This window comes from Pogoniulus pusillus, chromosome 27, assembly GCF_015220805.1.
Source record: "Pogoniulus pusillus isolate bPogPus1 chromosome 27, bPogPus1.pri, whole genome shotgun sequence".
NCBI classification, from domain to species: domain Eukaryota; kingdom Metazoa; phylum Chordata; class Aves; order Piciformes; family Lybiidae; genus Pogoniulus; species Pogoniulus pusillus.
The window spans coordinates 6,857,785-6,874,305 of NC_087290.1; the positions used below are offsets into that span (position 1 = coordinate 6,857,785).

At 48.9% G+C, this 16,521-nt stretch overlaps 1 protein-coding gene across 3 annotated transcripts in view; it reads right to left on the reverse strand.

Moving 5' to 3' along the window:
- The window catches only part of CLIP2 (CAP-Gly domain containing linker protein 2), a 115,765-nt gene that overhangs the window by 54,593 nt on the left and 44,651 nt on the right, over positions 1–16,521 (reverse strand). For all 3 annotated transcript variants that reach the window (XM_064166571.1, XM_064166569.1, XM_064166570.1), the window contains one exon: positions 14,559–14,783. In XM_064166571.1, coding sequence (XP_064022641.1) covers positions 14,559–14,673 — 115 coding nt within the window. In that variant the 5' untranslated portion in view covers positions 14,674–14,783. The remainder of the gene's footprint in view (positions 1–14,558; positions 14,784–16,521) is intronic.

Consider the following 16,521-nt stretch of genomic DNA (forward strand, 5'->3'; position numbering starts at 1 on the left):
GTGGGGGTAACCCATGAGGCAGCCCCAAGAACACCACCTAGAGGAGATCCACTCACAGGGGTGGCTTCTGCCCCACTCGGTGAGCTTGCTCCAGCAGCCCAAAGGACACCACAGAACCCAACCTGCCCTTGACTCACCAGCACCGCTCACGCCTCGCCGGCTCTCCGCTCGCAGAGCTGCAGCCACACCATATGTTCAGCTTCTTTATACATCTAGCACAAAGCAAACTTCTCAGAGCCTTTTTTTTCCCCCTCCCCTCAAAGAAGCACGGCAAGGCTTGGGAAGGAGCTGAGGCTCAGCCTGCCATGCCTGCAGACCCCAGCAGCACAGGCAGTTGGCGGCGGTTTGGGAGGCTGTGGGAATTTGTCAGGCACCAGCGCGGTTCGGGGGCTGCTCTTAGGGAAGTGAGGACAGCTGCTCTCAGCGAGCTGATCCCAGGACAAAAAGAAAGAAAAGGAGGCAGACACAGGTCTTTAATGAGACATTTATAAACGATTTCCCAGGCAGAGCACTGGCACTGGCACAGATTGAGGAGTGGTCTCAGGACACCTTCTGAACCAGAGAAATTTATCACAGTATCAAGTATTTATCTTGAGTACCAAACATTGTAAAGAGCAGCCAAGCAAAGCAGGGTGCTTTCTCTCCACCAGAAAAGCAATCAAGCAGCAGGGATTTGAAATTTCACAGCCTTGTAAAGTGGAGGATACTTGCTCAGGCATCATTCCCAAATAATATCTACCTCGATGGCCTCCATTGCCATTTCTAAGCAGCCACAGCACTAACTGAAAGGGATGAGCAGCCAAGCAGTACATTGCTCAAGCAGGTGCAAACAGAAAGGCTATTGACTTATTCACTTAGAAATGATGGAATTAGCTCACTATCAAAATGTAGAAGAGAAGGTATCAAAAAACCAGCCTGGCTTGGTCTATCTAGAGAGTAATTATTACTTGACAAGCAGATTGGAGCCAGAGCAGGGCATTAGCAGCCGCAAGAACAGCAGCCTGTGCAAAGGATGTGATGCAGGAGAAGCTGCTGTGTATGCGTTAACTCAGGATACTTACTCATGGCACACAGCCTCAGCAGCCAGGCACAAGCAAAGTGGCCATATCTCTAAGCCAGGGGAAAGGAAAGTCAAATGACCAGGAAAGAGCCTAGTTCCACTCTGACTTTGGCAAGGGCTGCCTGTGGGCACAACATTTACTCCAGCTCTGTAACCATCTCTTACGTCTTTACAGCTCTCAGATGATCTGGTTTCCCCATTCAAGTCAGATTAGCTCTCTGTATGGAAGCATTCTGCCTGGCCTGATGGTTGATGAGCTGTGTCATTCATACCTGTGTTCCTGCTGCACTAGCAGTTCAGGAACAGCAGCAATTTGGAGGTCCATGTGCCTCCAGCTCAAGCTTTTAATTCAAGCCAGGGATGCATTTATGCAGGTAGAAGTTGCAAGCTCAAGCAATGAGTGCTGGTACCTGGGAGGTCCTCTCCATTTAAAGGGCTAGACATACAGCAACAGACCATGAGTTAAGGTATTCCCTACCCTTACTCCCTTGGCTGACAGCTTCTCATTTCCACCTGCTGACCCTCAGATACTTTTCCTAGGTGTAAGCACAAGGTTTTCCCTTGAGTTTCCAAAACTACTTTGCTCTGCTTCCTTCTGACGGGACTTGGGCTCTTTGCAAGAACTCACCCTGCAGCCACAAAAGGTACTTTCTCATGACCTGTCTGCAGCTAGTCTTGAGGGAATAAAGCACAAAAAAATAACACTTAATGTGCAGCATTAATGTAGGATGCTCGATTAGTTCCTTAATAGATGCTGAGAGGCTGGTTCCCAGTGTAACCAGCTATCCTGGAAGACAGCAGAGTAAAGTGAGTCACTGGGATGGTTGCAGCAGACAGGCAGGCAGCATGCTTTCTGTCCTGTCTGAAGGTTTGCTCCCTTCTCACTAGAAACATGACAGCAACACAATTAGACCATCCCTCGAATCATCCATCCAGCTTGCCTGAAGGAGGAGCAGAATCCCAGGGGAAGCGCAGGAGAGGTAAAGACCAAGCTCTCTTAATTACCAAATGAACTGGCAGGCAAGCCCAAGGCTGCTGTGTGCTGAAACACAGCTTTGATTCATGGCTCCATCAGCCGTTTCTCTCTGCAGCCACACATCCCCGCACAGACTCCACATCTCCTGCGAAGGCCACACAATGCCCTGATTGTCCACAGAGCCACACCAGGCAGAATGCACTTTGTTGGGCTGGCTTTGTTTTGCCTAATCTAATAAAAAAAGGATATCTGAGAGCAGATTAACACTGAGTCATCTACTTTATTCCAAATATCTGGCTTAAACAGCTAAGTATCCAGTTCCAAAGCCAATGAGCTCTACATGATCAGGCACTATTTGCAGCAAATCCAATCACCTATTTGCAGCAGATATCTAATCCTTCCCCCCTCACACCCTTTTCTTTTCAGAAAATACATGACCATGATCTAGATCTGATGCTAAAAAAGGCCTGAACACAAAAACTCACAGCAAGTATCTCAAACTCAGTAATATTAAGTCTCAGGGATCACCAGCACTGGAACAGGCTCCCCAGAGAGGTTGTGGAGTCTCCTTCTCTGGAGACTTTCAATCCTGGATGCGTTCCTGTGTGACCTGCACTAGATCCTATGGTCCTGCTCTGGCAGGATGCATGGAGGTCCCTTTCAACCCCTAACATCCTGTGATCCTGTGACACCCTACACCTTGCAGGAGTGGCAGTGGATGAAGAGAGAAGGGGTGGTGGTGAAATTTGTAATGTAAAGAGAGAGGTCATGGACAGAGCTGTAGGACCTACCTAGTTGAGCTGTACAAAAACGTCAGCCTGTGGTCCCACCATGCAGCCTGACTACCCATCAGCACACAGTGTACTCCCAACTGCAGCACATCTTTCTGATCTGAAAGACTCACATGTGAACCTGTGAGTCTTATCTGGAGTACTGCATCCAGTTCTGGAGCCTCTATTACAAGAGGGATGTGGAGATGCTGGAGCGTGTCCAGAGCAGGGCCACGAGGATGCTCAGAAGGCTGCAGCAGCTCTGCTGTGAGGACAGACTGAAAGAGTTGGGGCTGTGCAGGCTGCAGAAGAGGAGGCTCCCAGGGGACCTTATTGTGGCCTACCAGTATCTGAAGGGGGCCTCCAAAAAAGCTGGGGAGGGACTTTTTAGGCTCTCAGAGAGTGACAGGAGGAGGAGGAATGGAGCAAAGCTGGAGGTGGGGAGATTCAGACTGCAGGTGAGGAGGAAGTTGTTGAGCATGAGAGTGGTGAGAGGCTGGAATGGGTTGCCCAGGGAGGTGGTTGAGGCCCCATGCCTGGAGGTGTTTAAGGCCAGGCTGGATGAGGCTCTGGGCAGCCTGATCTAGGGTAGGGTGCCTCTGCCCATGGCAGGGAGGCTGGAACTGGCTGTTCCTTGTGGTCTGTTCCAGCCCTGACTGATTCTATGAACTACTCCTCTCTCTTATGCCACTTCCTTCAGAACCTTCTCAAATTATCAGTTTCATGCTTTGCCTTCTGAACACACCCAGCCAAAGCAGCAGCCATTCAGTGAGGATGATGTCCTCAAGTGCTTCTATCTTATTAGTATTCTACCACCCTTAGCTGATTTTTTCTTTAATTCAAAGTCTGCATCCAGCCCTTCTAATTTCTGACAAGTTTTTTTGAGCAAGTACCTCCAGATAAAACACTCTGCAATAAGAAATGCTGTGAAATAAACTAAACAGCAATACCTAAGGCTCTTCTTGTCTTCAGGGATGTGAATCCTAAACAACTTCACAGGTTTAAGTGTGAAATAAGACAAACACACTCCAAAATGCAGTGCTGAGATATTTGTCTTAAGTGCTCAATGACTGTGTAGCCTCAGCCACATCACAACTGCACCTCTGTTTGCAGACACAGCACTTCAGTCAGTGGAAAGGACTAGGGAAAGCAGCATCAGAGAGAGAGGGAACCTGATGCTCTTGTTGGCAGCACCAGAAGGGCAAAAGGCCAGAAAAACCTGCTGGCCAGAGTAACTGTTCCACTTTCACCTCTGACTCATGGGGTGACATGGGGCAGGACCCACTTTTCTAAGTTGTCCTCTGTAAAAACAGAGTTAATACTGACCTGTCTCACTGCCCCAGGCTTCACAGCTGGTGGTGAAGCATTTGGAGTGCCTAAACAGTGAGGTTTCATATGTGCATAGCAGGCTTATAATTACAGAAAGTGAGAAATGACTTACAGCTCCTGCTTGGTAGGAGTCCATAAAGCAGCTGGGGAACGCTCCTGCGGCAGCAGTTAACTCCTGCTAACACTGCCTGCAAATTAGAGCACTCTGCACTAGAGCAGGCAAATTCATTCCTGAATTCCTGGTGTAGGTTCAGTCTTTTAAGAGCTGCTTGTGGCAAAAGTTCATCACTGACTTCCTCTAGCAACCATTTCAAAATCCCCATGCACAAATATTTCCTGTCTCCCAGAGAATGCTGCAAACAAGCTGATGTCAGTAAATTGCTCTGCTTCATCCCCCAGGCCATCCAACGACCCGGAGGCAGCACACAGGGGAGACATTTATTGTGCCCCAAACGGTCACATTCTCTAACTGAGTGACCATCAGCTGTGTTCTGAATGGAGCTGCTTAAGCCACACTCCAGTTGGGAGAACTCTTTCCTATTTTATAGTGAATCATAGCATCGTAGAATCAACCAGGTTGGAAGAGAGCTCCAAGCTCATCCAGTCCAACCTAGCACCCAGCCCTAGCCAATCAACCAGACCATGGCACTAAGTGCCTCAGCCAGGCTTTGCTTCAACACTTCCAGGCATGGTGACTCCACCACCTCCCTGGGCAGCCCATTCCAATGCCAATCACTCTCTCTGCCAACAACTTCCTTCTAACATCCAGCCTAGACCTCCCCTGGCACAGCTTGAGACTGTGTCCCCTTGTTCTGTTGCTGGTTGCCTGGGAGAAGAGACCAACCCCACCTGGCTACAGCCTCCCTTCAGGTACTTGTAGAATACTGCAGTGCATGGAGTTTCCTTACAGACCTCACTGCCAGGTACAAACAGTCTCTTTCTTTTAAGGGGCTACTATTTACAAGCACCTTTACAAGAAAAGTAAATAAATACCTTACTGAATGCAAAATGAGTAGAGAAAAACAGCTGCCTTCTAAGTAGTTTAAGGCTTTTGTGGAGACCTATTCAGCTATTCAACTGCTTGCAAGGAGGATGTTCACACACAGGGTCAGTGTGTGATGGTTAAATCCAACCAATAGCCAATACTATGTGACAACAGCCTGATGCCACTGTAATCCTATGGCTCCTCATCCCAAATCCATCTATGCCAAAGGGAATCTTCCCTTTGATTTCAATGAACATTGGCTCAGGCCTCTAATGATTAATCTGCTCTTGCAGGATTAGTTTGACTGTTCAAGGCAGAACATGTAGGGGCAGATCCTGCCCTGAAGCTGCACCCTTACTCCAGTGGGTGTAACCAGCAGCATACTGAGGTTGCTCCAGACTTACATGAGCCCAGCTCAATAGGATTCAGTTCATTATGTTGAAACCACCATAAGTTGAACAGCTGTGAGAAGCAGATTTTCTTTCCCTGCTGTTCTGCAAGGAGCTACAGACAGAGAGCAGGAGGGTGTCTGACCTCCATAGGCCTTCAGTGTGTGCTTGCATCTCATTCTACAATGAGTGCACTGAATACTAAGGATTAACTATATCAAATCCTTCTAAGAGCATCTAATGATTAAGATAATTAAAAGCAGAGTCCCAGTTGTCTCTAGATGTCACCTGTAAAGCTGATTAAATCAAGATTGAGTCAATGCCCTTTTAGATTGCTTGGAAGGCATCAAACTGCTTCTCCTTAGGAGGGCAAAGTGGCTAAAGGTCCTTTCCCTCTTCAAGGTGGGGGGACTGGAAGGGGTGGGGGAATCACCACTTCCAAAAACCCTTACAAAGCCCAGCACAAATCATGTTTCAGACTGCAGGATGGCAGAGTGGTTTAGGAAGGGGACACGTGAGCTGAATACAAGCCCAGTGCAAACAGACACATGGTTGGTCCACAACCATGTCAGAAAAGATTTGGCTGCTGGGTACATAGCAAGGATTAGAAGGAAATACAGAGGGGCTCACAAGAGCAGCAGTGTTCACAAGGGAGTGGATTTGTACAGCATGATGTGACCTCCACAGAGGGCACTTCAGTCACCCCACAGCAATGATGAACCAACACAATTCAGCTCCAATGACCACCCAGCAAAGGTTCTTCAGTGGTTATTGCTGTTCCTGCACCTCAGCTGCACTGACCATCAGACACCATGGTTCCACTCCCAGCCTCACTTCTCCATTGGTCCAACACTGGAATAGGCTGCCCAGGGAGGTGGTGGAGTCACCATCCCTGGTAGTGCTCAAAAATCCATGTGGGCATAGCATTTCAGGACATGGTTTAGTGGCCATGGTGGTGCTGGATCAATGGATGGACTCAGAGGTCTTTGCTGGCCAAAGCCATTCTGTGATGCTGTGATTTGAGCTCCCCTTGTACTTGGCTTTGGTGAGGCCACACCTTGAGTATTGTGTTCAGTTTTGGGCACCACAATACAAGAGAGATGTGGAGGTGCTGGAGCAGGTCCAGAGGAGGGCAACAAAGCTGGAGAAGGGCCTGGAGAATAAATCTGATGAGGAGCAACTGAGGGAGCTGGGGATGGTTAGTTTGAAAAAGAGGAGGCTGAGGGGAGACTTCATTGCTGTCTACAACTACCTGAGGGGACATTGTGGAGAGGCTGCTGCTGGGCTCTTCTCACAGGTCACTGGAGACAGAACAAGGGGGAATGGCCTCAAGCTGAGGCTGGGGAGGTTTAGATTGGACATTAGGAAAAAGCTCTTCACAGAGAGAGTGGTCAGGGACTGGAATGAGCTGCCCAGGGAGGTGGTGGAGCCACTGACCCTGGATGTGTTTAAGGCTGGTTTGGATGCGGTGCTTAGGGATATGGTTTAGGGTGAATCTTGTAGAGTAGGGTTCTAGGTTGGACTTGGTGACCTTGAGGGACTTTGCCAACCTGGATGTTTCTGTGATTCTGTGACTCTGAGCTGTACACCAACCCTGAATCAGCAAGCCCACAGGATCTTCCTGTGCAGCCCTTGAAAGCACAGCCTTGCTTCCTTTCAGATACCTGATAACCTCTTGGACAAGCAACTGCCTCTGCATACCTGGGAACTGTAGCTCTTGCTACTAATTGATAGATAATCTGCTGATTCTCTAGTAGCCAGAGGCATTCGATCTTAAAACACACTCCTTGGCACCTCCTGCTCCTAATCCCTCCAGGAAACACACAAACCTCTTAAGAGCCAATCGAACTTGGAGTAAGCAGCGATGCTTTTCCATCAAGGATCCCTAATCCCACTGCAGGAATATCCATTCAGGCTTGCAGCATGGATTTAATCGCTCCAGGAGGCCCGAAGCAAAACAGCAAAACCAAATGTTTGCTAGAAATAATAGCAGCCTCTGGCCCCACCATGTGGGGTCTTTTCTCTCAATTCACCAGTGCACAACACCCCAAGTTAATATTAATCAAGAGCCACAAAGCCTTTGAATAGACAAGAATTAGCTCCCTATGTCTGTGCCAGTCAATCAGCTGCTCCGGACATTGCAGTCCTATTTCTTTTGTTTTGGACAAAACGGTAGTTTTGTGGCTTTGTTTTTGGGGTTTGGTGTGGTTTCCCCCCTCCCCTGTTTGTTTGGGAATGAGAATTAAGAGATTGCTACAGAATCAGACAGTTTCTGCACTCTTTCTTGCAGTCTGATAAAAAAACCCCTCTGTGTTAAGACACTGCCAAATGATCAATGACTACCTGAGAGCAATCTGCCCAAGCTCTCTCATTAATGAGCCATGAATCCTTCATCAAGGACACCTTCCCTCTCCCTGGTTTGCTGCAAAATAATCCTAGAGGGAACAGAAATGACTTCCTACTGCTATGCATCCAGCCAATTTACTCCAGTGAAATGCTGAGAAACTTGAGGGGCATGCAGCTGACTTCCAGGTTAGTTTACCAAGATGCTGCTCTTAATCCTCCTGCAGATAACTAAAAAGGAATGAAGAATTCCTACTGGGGGAGGTAAGAACAAGGCACTAATTTTACAGCTGCTAAGGGGATGAAGAGATTTTGACTCCTCCAGCAGAATTTGATGCTCAGAGGGCTGCAGCAGCTCTGCTATGGGGACAGACTGAAAGAGTTGGGGCTGTACAGTCTGCAGAAGAGGAGGCTCCCAGGTGACCTTCTTGTGGCCTTCCAGGATCTGAAGGGGGCCTACAAAAAAGCTGGAGAGGGATTTTTTAGGCTATCAGGGAGTGAGAGGAGAAGGGGAAATGGAGCAAAGCTGGAGGTGGGGAGATTCAGCCTGGACATGAGGAGGAAGTTGTTGAGCATGAGAGTGGTGAGAGGCTGGAATGGGTTGCCCAGGGAGGTGGTTGAGGTCCCATCCCTGGAGGTGTTTAAGGCCAGGCTGGATGAGGCTGTGGGCAGCCCAACCTAGGGTAGGGTGTCCCTGGGCATGGCAGGGGGGTTGGAACTGGCTGCTCCTTGTGGTCCCTTCCAACCCTGACTGATTCTATGAATTTATGCAGGTAGAGCTCATTAAAGGAAGGGTCTGGATGTATACAAAGAGATTTATCCACACAGAATTGCTGAGTCTCTGAAACTAGAAGCAGCTCTCAGAAGACAACTGCATTTCTAAAAAACAAATCTGAAAGCTAAGTTAACTCCCTCTACACCCCCAGGAGACTCAGAACCAGGTTAAATCCTGATCAAAAGACTATGCCACACAATAGCCAAAGGAAACCTCTAATTGCAAAGAGAGGCCTGAGATACAACCCATGTAGTCCTTTCTGTCCAACTCTCTACTGGCCTCTTCTCCTTACTCTCCAGTCCCAGGACAACTGATCCCACCAAGGCTGGGCTGACAGCTCTGATGACACCTGAGCACTGTGAAACTCATCCCATCAGCACAGCAGTGATCATGCCCCAGGACCTAACCGGCCTCAGCAGATTAGCAACCAGAAATCACAACTAAACTACCTCCACTAAGTAGCACAGCTCAGGCTCATAACATACATATTTTAGTTGCCCTATGGAGCCACTCATCTTTTTTGCCCCAGTATTGCCCAGCCCCATCTGCAAATTCTAATTTCCCTTTTTTTTCTTCTTGTTTTGCTTCCCTTTTTGCCACAATTCTCAAACTGCAGAAGAGATTTAAAAGCCATAAAAAAAGCAGTGCAAATGAACACCAGAGCCAGCTGATGGCAAAACGCAGCCTGAAAGGCAAAGACTTTCTCCTCCAACCAAGTTACTCTGAGCAGACATAAACCACTCTGAAATGTGAATGCTTCCAGCCCCAGCAGCTTTCACCTGTTCCACCAGCTGGGAGGGCTGTGTGGACCCATTCATCACAGCTTCCATTCTCTCTCCAGCTTGCAACTCCAGGCAAGAGCAGGCTTTTTCCAGGAGGAGGGTGGGAAAGAAACCAAGACATAAAAGCTCTGTAAGCAGCCAGAAATCCAAACATTATACTGAGCTCTTTCCCAGTGACCCACACTTTTTGCACAAACCTCTCTTGGGAGCAGTACCTTGACTTGAAGCACAGGAAAGAAGCCAACACATTTGTGAGGAATCCTCTCCTGGGAGGGCTAGAGAGGAATTTTCAGTCTGGTTGTAAGGAAAGCATTACCACAAAGCAGCAGAACCTACTTTCTTCCATTGTTCCAGCTTTATGGGACGGAAGGGACAGGGATAGTCAGCATGGACACCACTCAGCAAGGCTAATATTCTCCAAGAATCCATGTCAGGTGCCAGTCTTCCACTGTATTTCACTGGAAATGACCATTTTAGCTCTACTTGATGAAAACAAAAGGCCCTGCCCACAAGAAGCCAATCCATCTGGTCCAGACCACCACCCTGTGGAGTTCTGAAAGCACCAGCTCAGGTAGGAGCCACAGTGACTCTCCACACCAGGGAATTTCAAAGAGCTGCCAGGAAACAGGGGCTCCAACTAACTTTTCATGAGAAATAACTCAGATAGACTGAGCCAGACTGCAAGACCACACCTTGAGTACTGTGTTCAGTTCTGGGCCCCCCAGTTTAGGAGGGACATTGAGATGCTTGAGTGTGTCCAGAGAAGGGCGACGAGGCTGGGGAGAGGCCTTGAGCACAGCCCTACGAGGAGAGGCTGAGGGAGCTGGGATTGGTTAGCCTGGAGAAGAGGAGGCTCAAGGGAGACCTTATTGCTGTCTACAACTACCTGAGAGGTGGTTGTGGCCAGGAGGAGGTTGCTCTCTTCTCTCAGGTGGCCAGCACCAGAACGAGAGGACACAGCCTCAGGCTGCGCCAGGGGAAATTTAGGCTGGAGGTGAGGAGAAAGTTCTTCCCTGAGAGAGTCATTGGACACTGGAATGGGCTGCCCGGGGAGGTGGTGGAGTCGCCGTCCCTGGAGCTGTTCAAGGCAGGATTGGACGTGGCACTTGGTGCCATGGTCTGGCCTTGAGCTCTGTGGTAAAGGGTTGGACTTGATGATCTGTGAGGTCTCTTCCAACCCTGATGATACTGTGATACTGTGATCATGCTTGGTCTCTGTAGCAACCTACAGGCATGAATTGTGAAATTCCATATGGATACACACACACCACCTTACATCTGCATCAGCCCTCTGCTCTGTTACATAAGAGCAGGTTGTCAAGAGCACAAGGAAATGCTCACCAAGGTATAGTCTCCACTGCCTAGGAAAGGAAGAGAGATGGATGAGAGACACTTGACTTTTTACACAAGAATATGAAGAGAGTGCTGGGGGAAGGAGCATCCTTGTGTGTTCCAGACTAAGAATGAAGGAAAAGTGCAACCTGCTTGCACTTTTGCAGACAAGACTGATCAGCTTATGGGAAGGCAGGAGGAAGAAAACATGAAGCTTTTCAAAGTTCATTTGCATCTAATGGCTCTCTGACAACTCTCAGGTACAACTGGAGAGCAAGCACCTTCTTTTGACACTCAGTTTGGAAGATACAACCTCAATGTGGACACAGAGCAAGGTACTGATGCCAGAGATGATGTCAAACACAGTGCTGCATGTCCTACTGCAGCTACCCATCTGGCACATGCTGGTGCTCTGCTCTCACCTTCTAGGAAGGAACAGCTTAGTGCTGTATTGCTCCAGCAGCTCCACAACTCAGAATCACACAATCACAGAATCATTGAGGCTGGAAAAGACCTCGCAGACCATCAGGTCCAGCCTATAACCTAACACCAGGACATCAGCTAAACCATGCCACCAAGTGCCACATTCAACCTGGACCTCCAGGGGTGGTGACTCCACCATCTCCCTGAGCAGTCCATTCCAGTGCCTGATCACCTTTCTGTGAGGAACTGCTTCCTAATATCCAACCTAAACCTCCCCTGGTGCAGCTTCAGACTATGCCCTCTTGTCCTGTCACTGGTTGCCTGGGAGAAGAGCCCTCTGCATCATCCTGAGAGGCAGAGGAGCAGCAGCCCAGCTCACAGCACCAACCTATCATCCCAAAACTTCTCCTCTTCTCCACACACATTTTTCCAGGAGTAAAACTCATTTCAGACCTTCTAAAGCGAGGGTCAGACTCGAGTTTGGAGCAGCCCACGCTAGGGCAGCTCTGCTGCACATCTCTCTCAGTGACAGATGGCTGGGGCTGCACAAGGCACAAAGAGGCTGCAGCAAACAAGTGCAGCATTCAGTGGCCGGGCTGCGGCAGGCGCCGGTGCTGGCTGGCGGTGCTGACTGACCCTTTGAGACCGAAACACACTCCCTGACTGTGTCTGCCCAGATGCCTCTGTGCAGAGCCTCCAAAGGGAAGACAGGCCTTGGATTTTTTTTCTCTTGTTTTGGGTGTGTTGGGTTTTTTTAAAGTGATAAAAATCAACTGAAAATGACCCCAGGTCACATTGCAATTATGAGTCTAGCATGAAGCACCGCGAGAGATCACAGAATCATAGAATCAGTCAGGGTTGGAAGGGACCACAAGGATCACCTAGTCCCAACCTCCCTGCCACAGGCAGGGACACCTCATGCCAGATCAGGCTGTCCAGAGCCTCATCCAGCCTGGCTTTAAACACCTCCAGCAATGAGGCTTCCACCGCCTCCCTGGGCAACCTGTTCCAGGGTCTCACCACCCTCACGGTGGGGATGCACAACTGGTAGCTAAGTGGTCACTTCATGGAGTCCCTCGAGTTCATTTCTGTCAGAGTTAAGCCCCAACAGAGAAATGGGTCTAGAGTTAACTTCAAAATGAAGGGCCAAACCTATAAACCTCACCTGAAGAATTCCCTTTGTCAGTTTGCACTTCCCTCTGACAAACACACGTGTGAAGACTTATGGAATCATAGAATGGTTTAGGTTGGAAGGGACCTCAAGGACCATCCAGTTCCAACCCCCTGCCATAGGCAGGGACATCTCCCACTAGAACAGGTCACTCAAGGCCTCATCCAACCTGGCCTTGAACATCCCCAGGGAGGGAGCAGCCAGAACCTACCTGGGCAACCTGTGCCAGTGTCTCACCATCCTCACTGGAAAGAACTTCTTCCTAACATCCGTTCTACATCTCCTCTCTGCCAGTTTAAGCCCATTACTCCTCATCCTGATCTGGATACTGAATTAAGAAGGGTGCAAGCTGAGGCACAGGAAGTTTCATTTAAACACGAAGAGGACTTTTTTCCCTGTGAGGGTGACAGAAGACTGGAACAGGCTGCCCAGGGGAGTTGTAGAGTCTCCCTCTCTGGAGCTACTCAAAACCCACCTGGATGTGTTTGTGTGTAATCTGGTATAGGTGATCCTGCTCTGGCAGGGCGGGGTTGGACTGGTTGAGCTTTCAAGGTCCCTTCCAGTCCCTGATGTTCTGGGATTCTCTGAAGTTAGCCTAACTATAAAACCCACTCAAAACACAGAAATGTGCCATGTAAAAGTTTCTCTCTACATCTAGGGCCACACCCTGAGCCAAGAAAGAGCAATGCTGATCCATGTCCCTACAGTGCTGCATTACACCACAGGATCTGGAACTCAGCCCATGAGTTGCCCAGGGGAGTGGTTGAGTCACCAACCATGGATGTGTTTGAGGCTGGTTTGGATGTGGTGCTTAGGGATATGGTTTAAGGTGAATCTTGTGGAGTAGGGTCACAGGTTGGACTTGGTGATCCTGAGGGGCTTTTCCAGCCTGGATGTTTCTGTGATTCTGTGATCTCACACAGTGGCTGACCCCTCAAATAAGACCTTGCACATGTGCACAAACTCAAGTCAAAACTATGGCTTCCACAATATTGTTGAAGGAAAGCATTTACAGAGATGACAAGGAGACATGATACATACTCTGTTACTAAAAGAAGTGAAAGCTCAGCTGAAGAAATCCACGAGCAAAGCAGATGTGTAACAATGGAGCAGCAGGCAGAGGCTTTACTGCTCTCTACAACTACCTGAAGAGAGGCTGTAGCCAGGTGGGGTTGGGCTCTTCTGTCAGGCAAGCAGCAAAAGTACAAGGGGACACAGTCTCAAGTTGTGCCAGGGGAGGTCTAGGCTGGATGTTAGGAGGAAGTTGTTGGCAGAGAGAGTGATTGGCATTGGAATGGGCTGCCCAGGGAGGTGGTGGAGTCACCATACCTGGAGGTGTTCAAGCAAAGCCTGGCTGAGGCACTTAGTGCCATGGTCTGGTTGATTGGACAGGGCTGGGTGCTAGGTTGGACTGGATGAGCTTGGAGCTCTCTTCCAACCTGCTTGATTCTATGATTCTACGATTCAAAGAAGCCAGAAAACTGAATCTTAGCAAAACACACCTCAAACGCTTCTGAAGTGTTAATTATGCTGCATAATGGCAGCCTGTCCAGCCTGGTATACACTGGATATAGATCAGCAAGCAGTAGAGCTGTGTATGTAGGTCTAGGTAAGTCATTATTCAAATTCCCATGCTTCAAATGATTCTGTTCAAACAAAGGCACTAATCTGAGGTAATCAGCACAGCAGAAATCACCATAAGTGCTTGGTTGTTGTTGTTGTATTGTCACAGGCCAGAAGCAATGGCTATAGGACAGTGCTTAAGAAGGTCATGGGTGAGGTTCCCATCTGCCTGATTATTATCAGCTCTTCAAATATTGCTGTCTGTAGAGATATGCACATGCAAGCAAGCAAGCAAGAGAGGAGACAGCACTCCTCTCTGTCACTGCTAAATGCCAGAAGATCCATCTGTCTCCCACACACTCTACAACCTGTCTGGTCTTTGACTTAGCTGAGAGTAGGCCATTAACTCACCCCACTGCACTGGTTTTAATCCGTGCTTATGTCCAATCACAGAATGGCTCAGGCTGGAAGGGATCTGAGAGATCATTTACTCTCACAGGCAAAGATACCTCTCAGCTAGACTCAGCTGCTCAAGGCCTCAACCAGCCCAGTCTTGAACACCACCAGGGGACAGATGGGGAATTTCACATCCTACTGAACACTGCCATCAGTAAGCCTTTGCCTTTAAGACAGGTCACCTGGGCTAGCTCATGCCCTTACCTTCCTTGGAGCCAGTGGTGACAGCAGCAGCAGCAGTGGTCCCTGACGTCCGTCCCACCGGGCTGGAGTGCTTCCCAGCCTTGCCAGGGATTTTAAGTCCACTTGGTTTCAACATGTTTGCAGTCTCCTGTAGCTCAGGCTCATGTGGCCAGAGTCTCAAAGAGCTGTCCTGGTATCACTGTTCAAGCTTCTCGGTGATGGACCTCTTCTGCCATTGTCACAGACCTGGGAGAGGAAAGCACAAAGAAATCAGACAGAGAATGGGTGGGAGAGCACCAAACAGCCTGCCAGAAAGCAGTGCTCAGCTTCTTCCTTGCATCCCTAGGACAGTCAGGATCATTCATTTCTTCTCCTGTAAAACAAGGGTGACCTTTGCCTTCATCTCCCATCCTAATGCTACACACTCTTCCTCAGGTTTAGTTTCATTTTAACCCCAGAGTTCTGAACCAAAGATAAAACCTCACAGAACCACTAAACAAGAATTCCAACTCAGTTTGGGGTTTGACTGACTGAAACAGTTGACTGATTTTAAGTCATAAAGTCTCAGTTGCTGTCAGATCCCTTACCAAAAGCACACCAATGACCAGAAGCACCTTTGGAGCATGGCCTCTATTTCTACAAGAAATACAAGGTGCTGGAACATGTCCAGAGAAGGGCAACAAAGCTGGTGAGGGGCCTGGAGCACAAATCCTATGAGGAGAGGTTGAGGGAGCTGGGCCTGTTTAGCCTGGAGAAGAGGAGGCTCAGGGGTGATCTTATTACTGTCTACAACTACCTGAAGGGGCATTGTAGCCAGGTGGGGGGTGGCCTCTTCTCCCAGGTAACCAGCAATAGAACAAGGGGACACAGTCTCAAGTTGTGCCAGGGTAGGTATAGTCTGGATATTAGGAAGAAGTTCTTCACAGAGAGAGTGATTGGCATTGGAATGGGCTGCCCAGGGAGGTGGTGGAGTCACTGTCCCTGGAGGTGTTCAAGAAAAGACTGGATGAGGCACTTAGTGCCATGGTCTAGTTGACTGGACAGGGCTGGGTGCTAGGTTGGACTGGATGATCTTGGAGGTCTCTTCCAACCTGATCGATTCTGTGATTCTATGATTCTATGACAACCCCCAAATCCTGTTAGAGAAGAAGGGCATCTGATGGATTTGCAGTAAGACATAACAAAAAGCACTTTCTGAAGCCAAAGCATGACTCCATCAACTACTCATTAGTGAAGTCACACAACCCTGCCCTATGCCATTCCCTGCCTGGTAGGCACACAAAAAGAAAACCTCCAAATTCCTTGCAAGGCTGTTGCATTAATGAGCTCACAATTCCTCATGCAATAAATATTATGACAAGAAAAGAAAAATAAAGGAAATGACTACGTTGCTTAATAAAAAAAGGGGGGGAAGGGCAAAAAACATTCCTAATGGGTAAAGAAAACCAATCCAAAACCTGAGACTCTCAGCCAAAAGGAAGCTGAGGCTGGCTGACTGAGCAGGCTGGATGTGGAGGGGAAAAGGTGACGGCAGCATGAGCCAGGGATAAGACTGATGTAACAGCAAAGGGAATTGCAAAGAGAGCAAACCAAGGACCAGCCACGAGCTGGGGGACACCCAGACCTGCTTCCCAGGCCAAGAAAGGAGGCAGCTTGCCGCAGGAAGCACTCCAGAGAATTAGCACAGCAAAGACTTAAAGATGCTGCAAGGGAGGAACTGCCACAGCGGGGACGGGAAGTGATTAAGGCATGAGCAAGGATTTCAACACAGGCTGGGGCAGAGCAAGGGGAGGGCTGGCAGGGCTCCAGGGAAAGCTGCAGGCAGACACAGAGGAGGAAAAAACCACAAGGAGAATTCCAAAACTGTGTTCCTGAGGGGTCACAAATATCTGAGACACCAAAGTGCTTTGGCAGTAAGAGCCAGCCGTCCCACACCCACTCAGAGAGGCAAAGCAAGGAGAGCTCAGCAGACACTGTCTGGGGA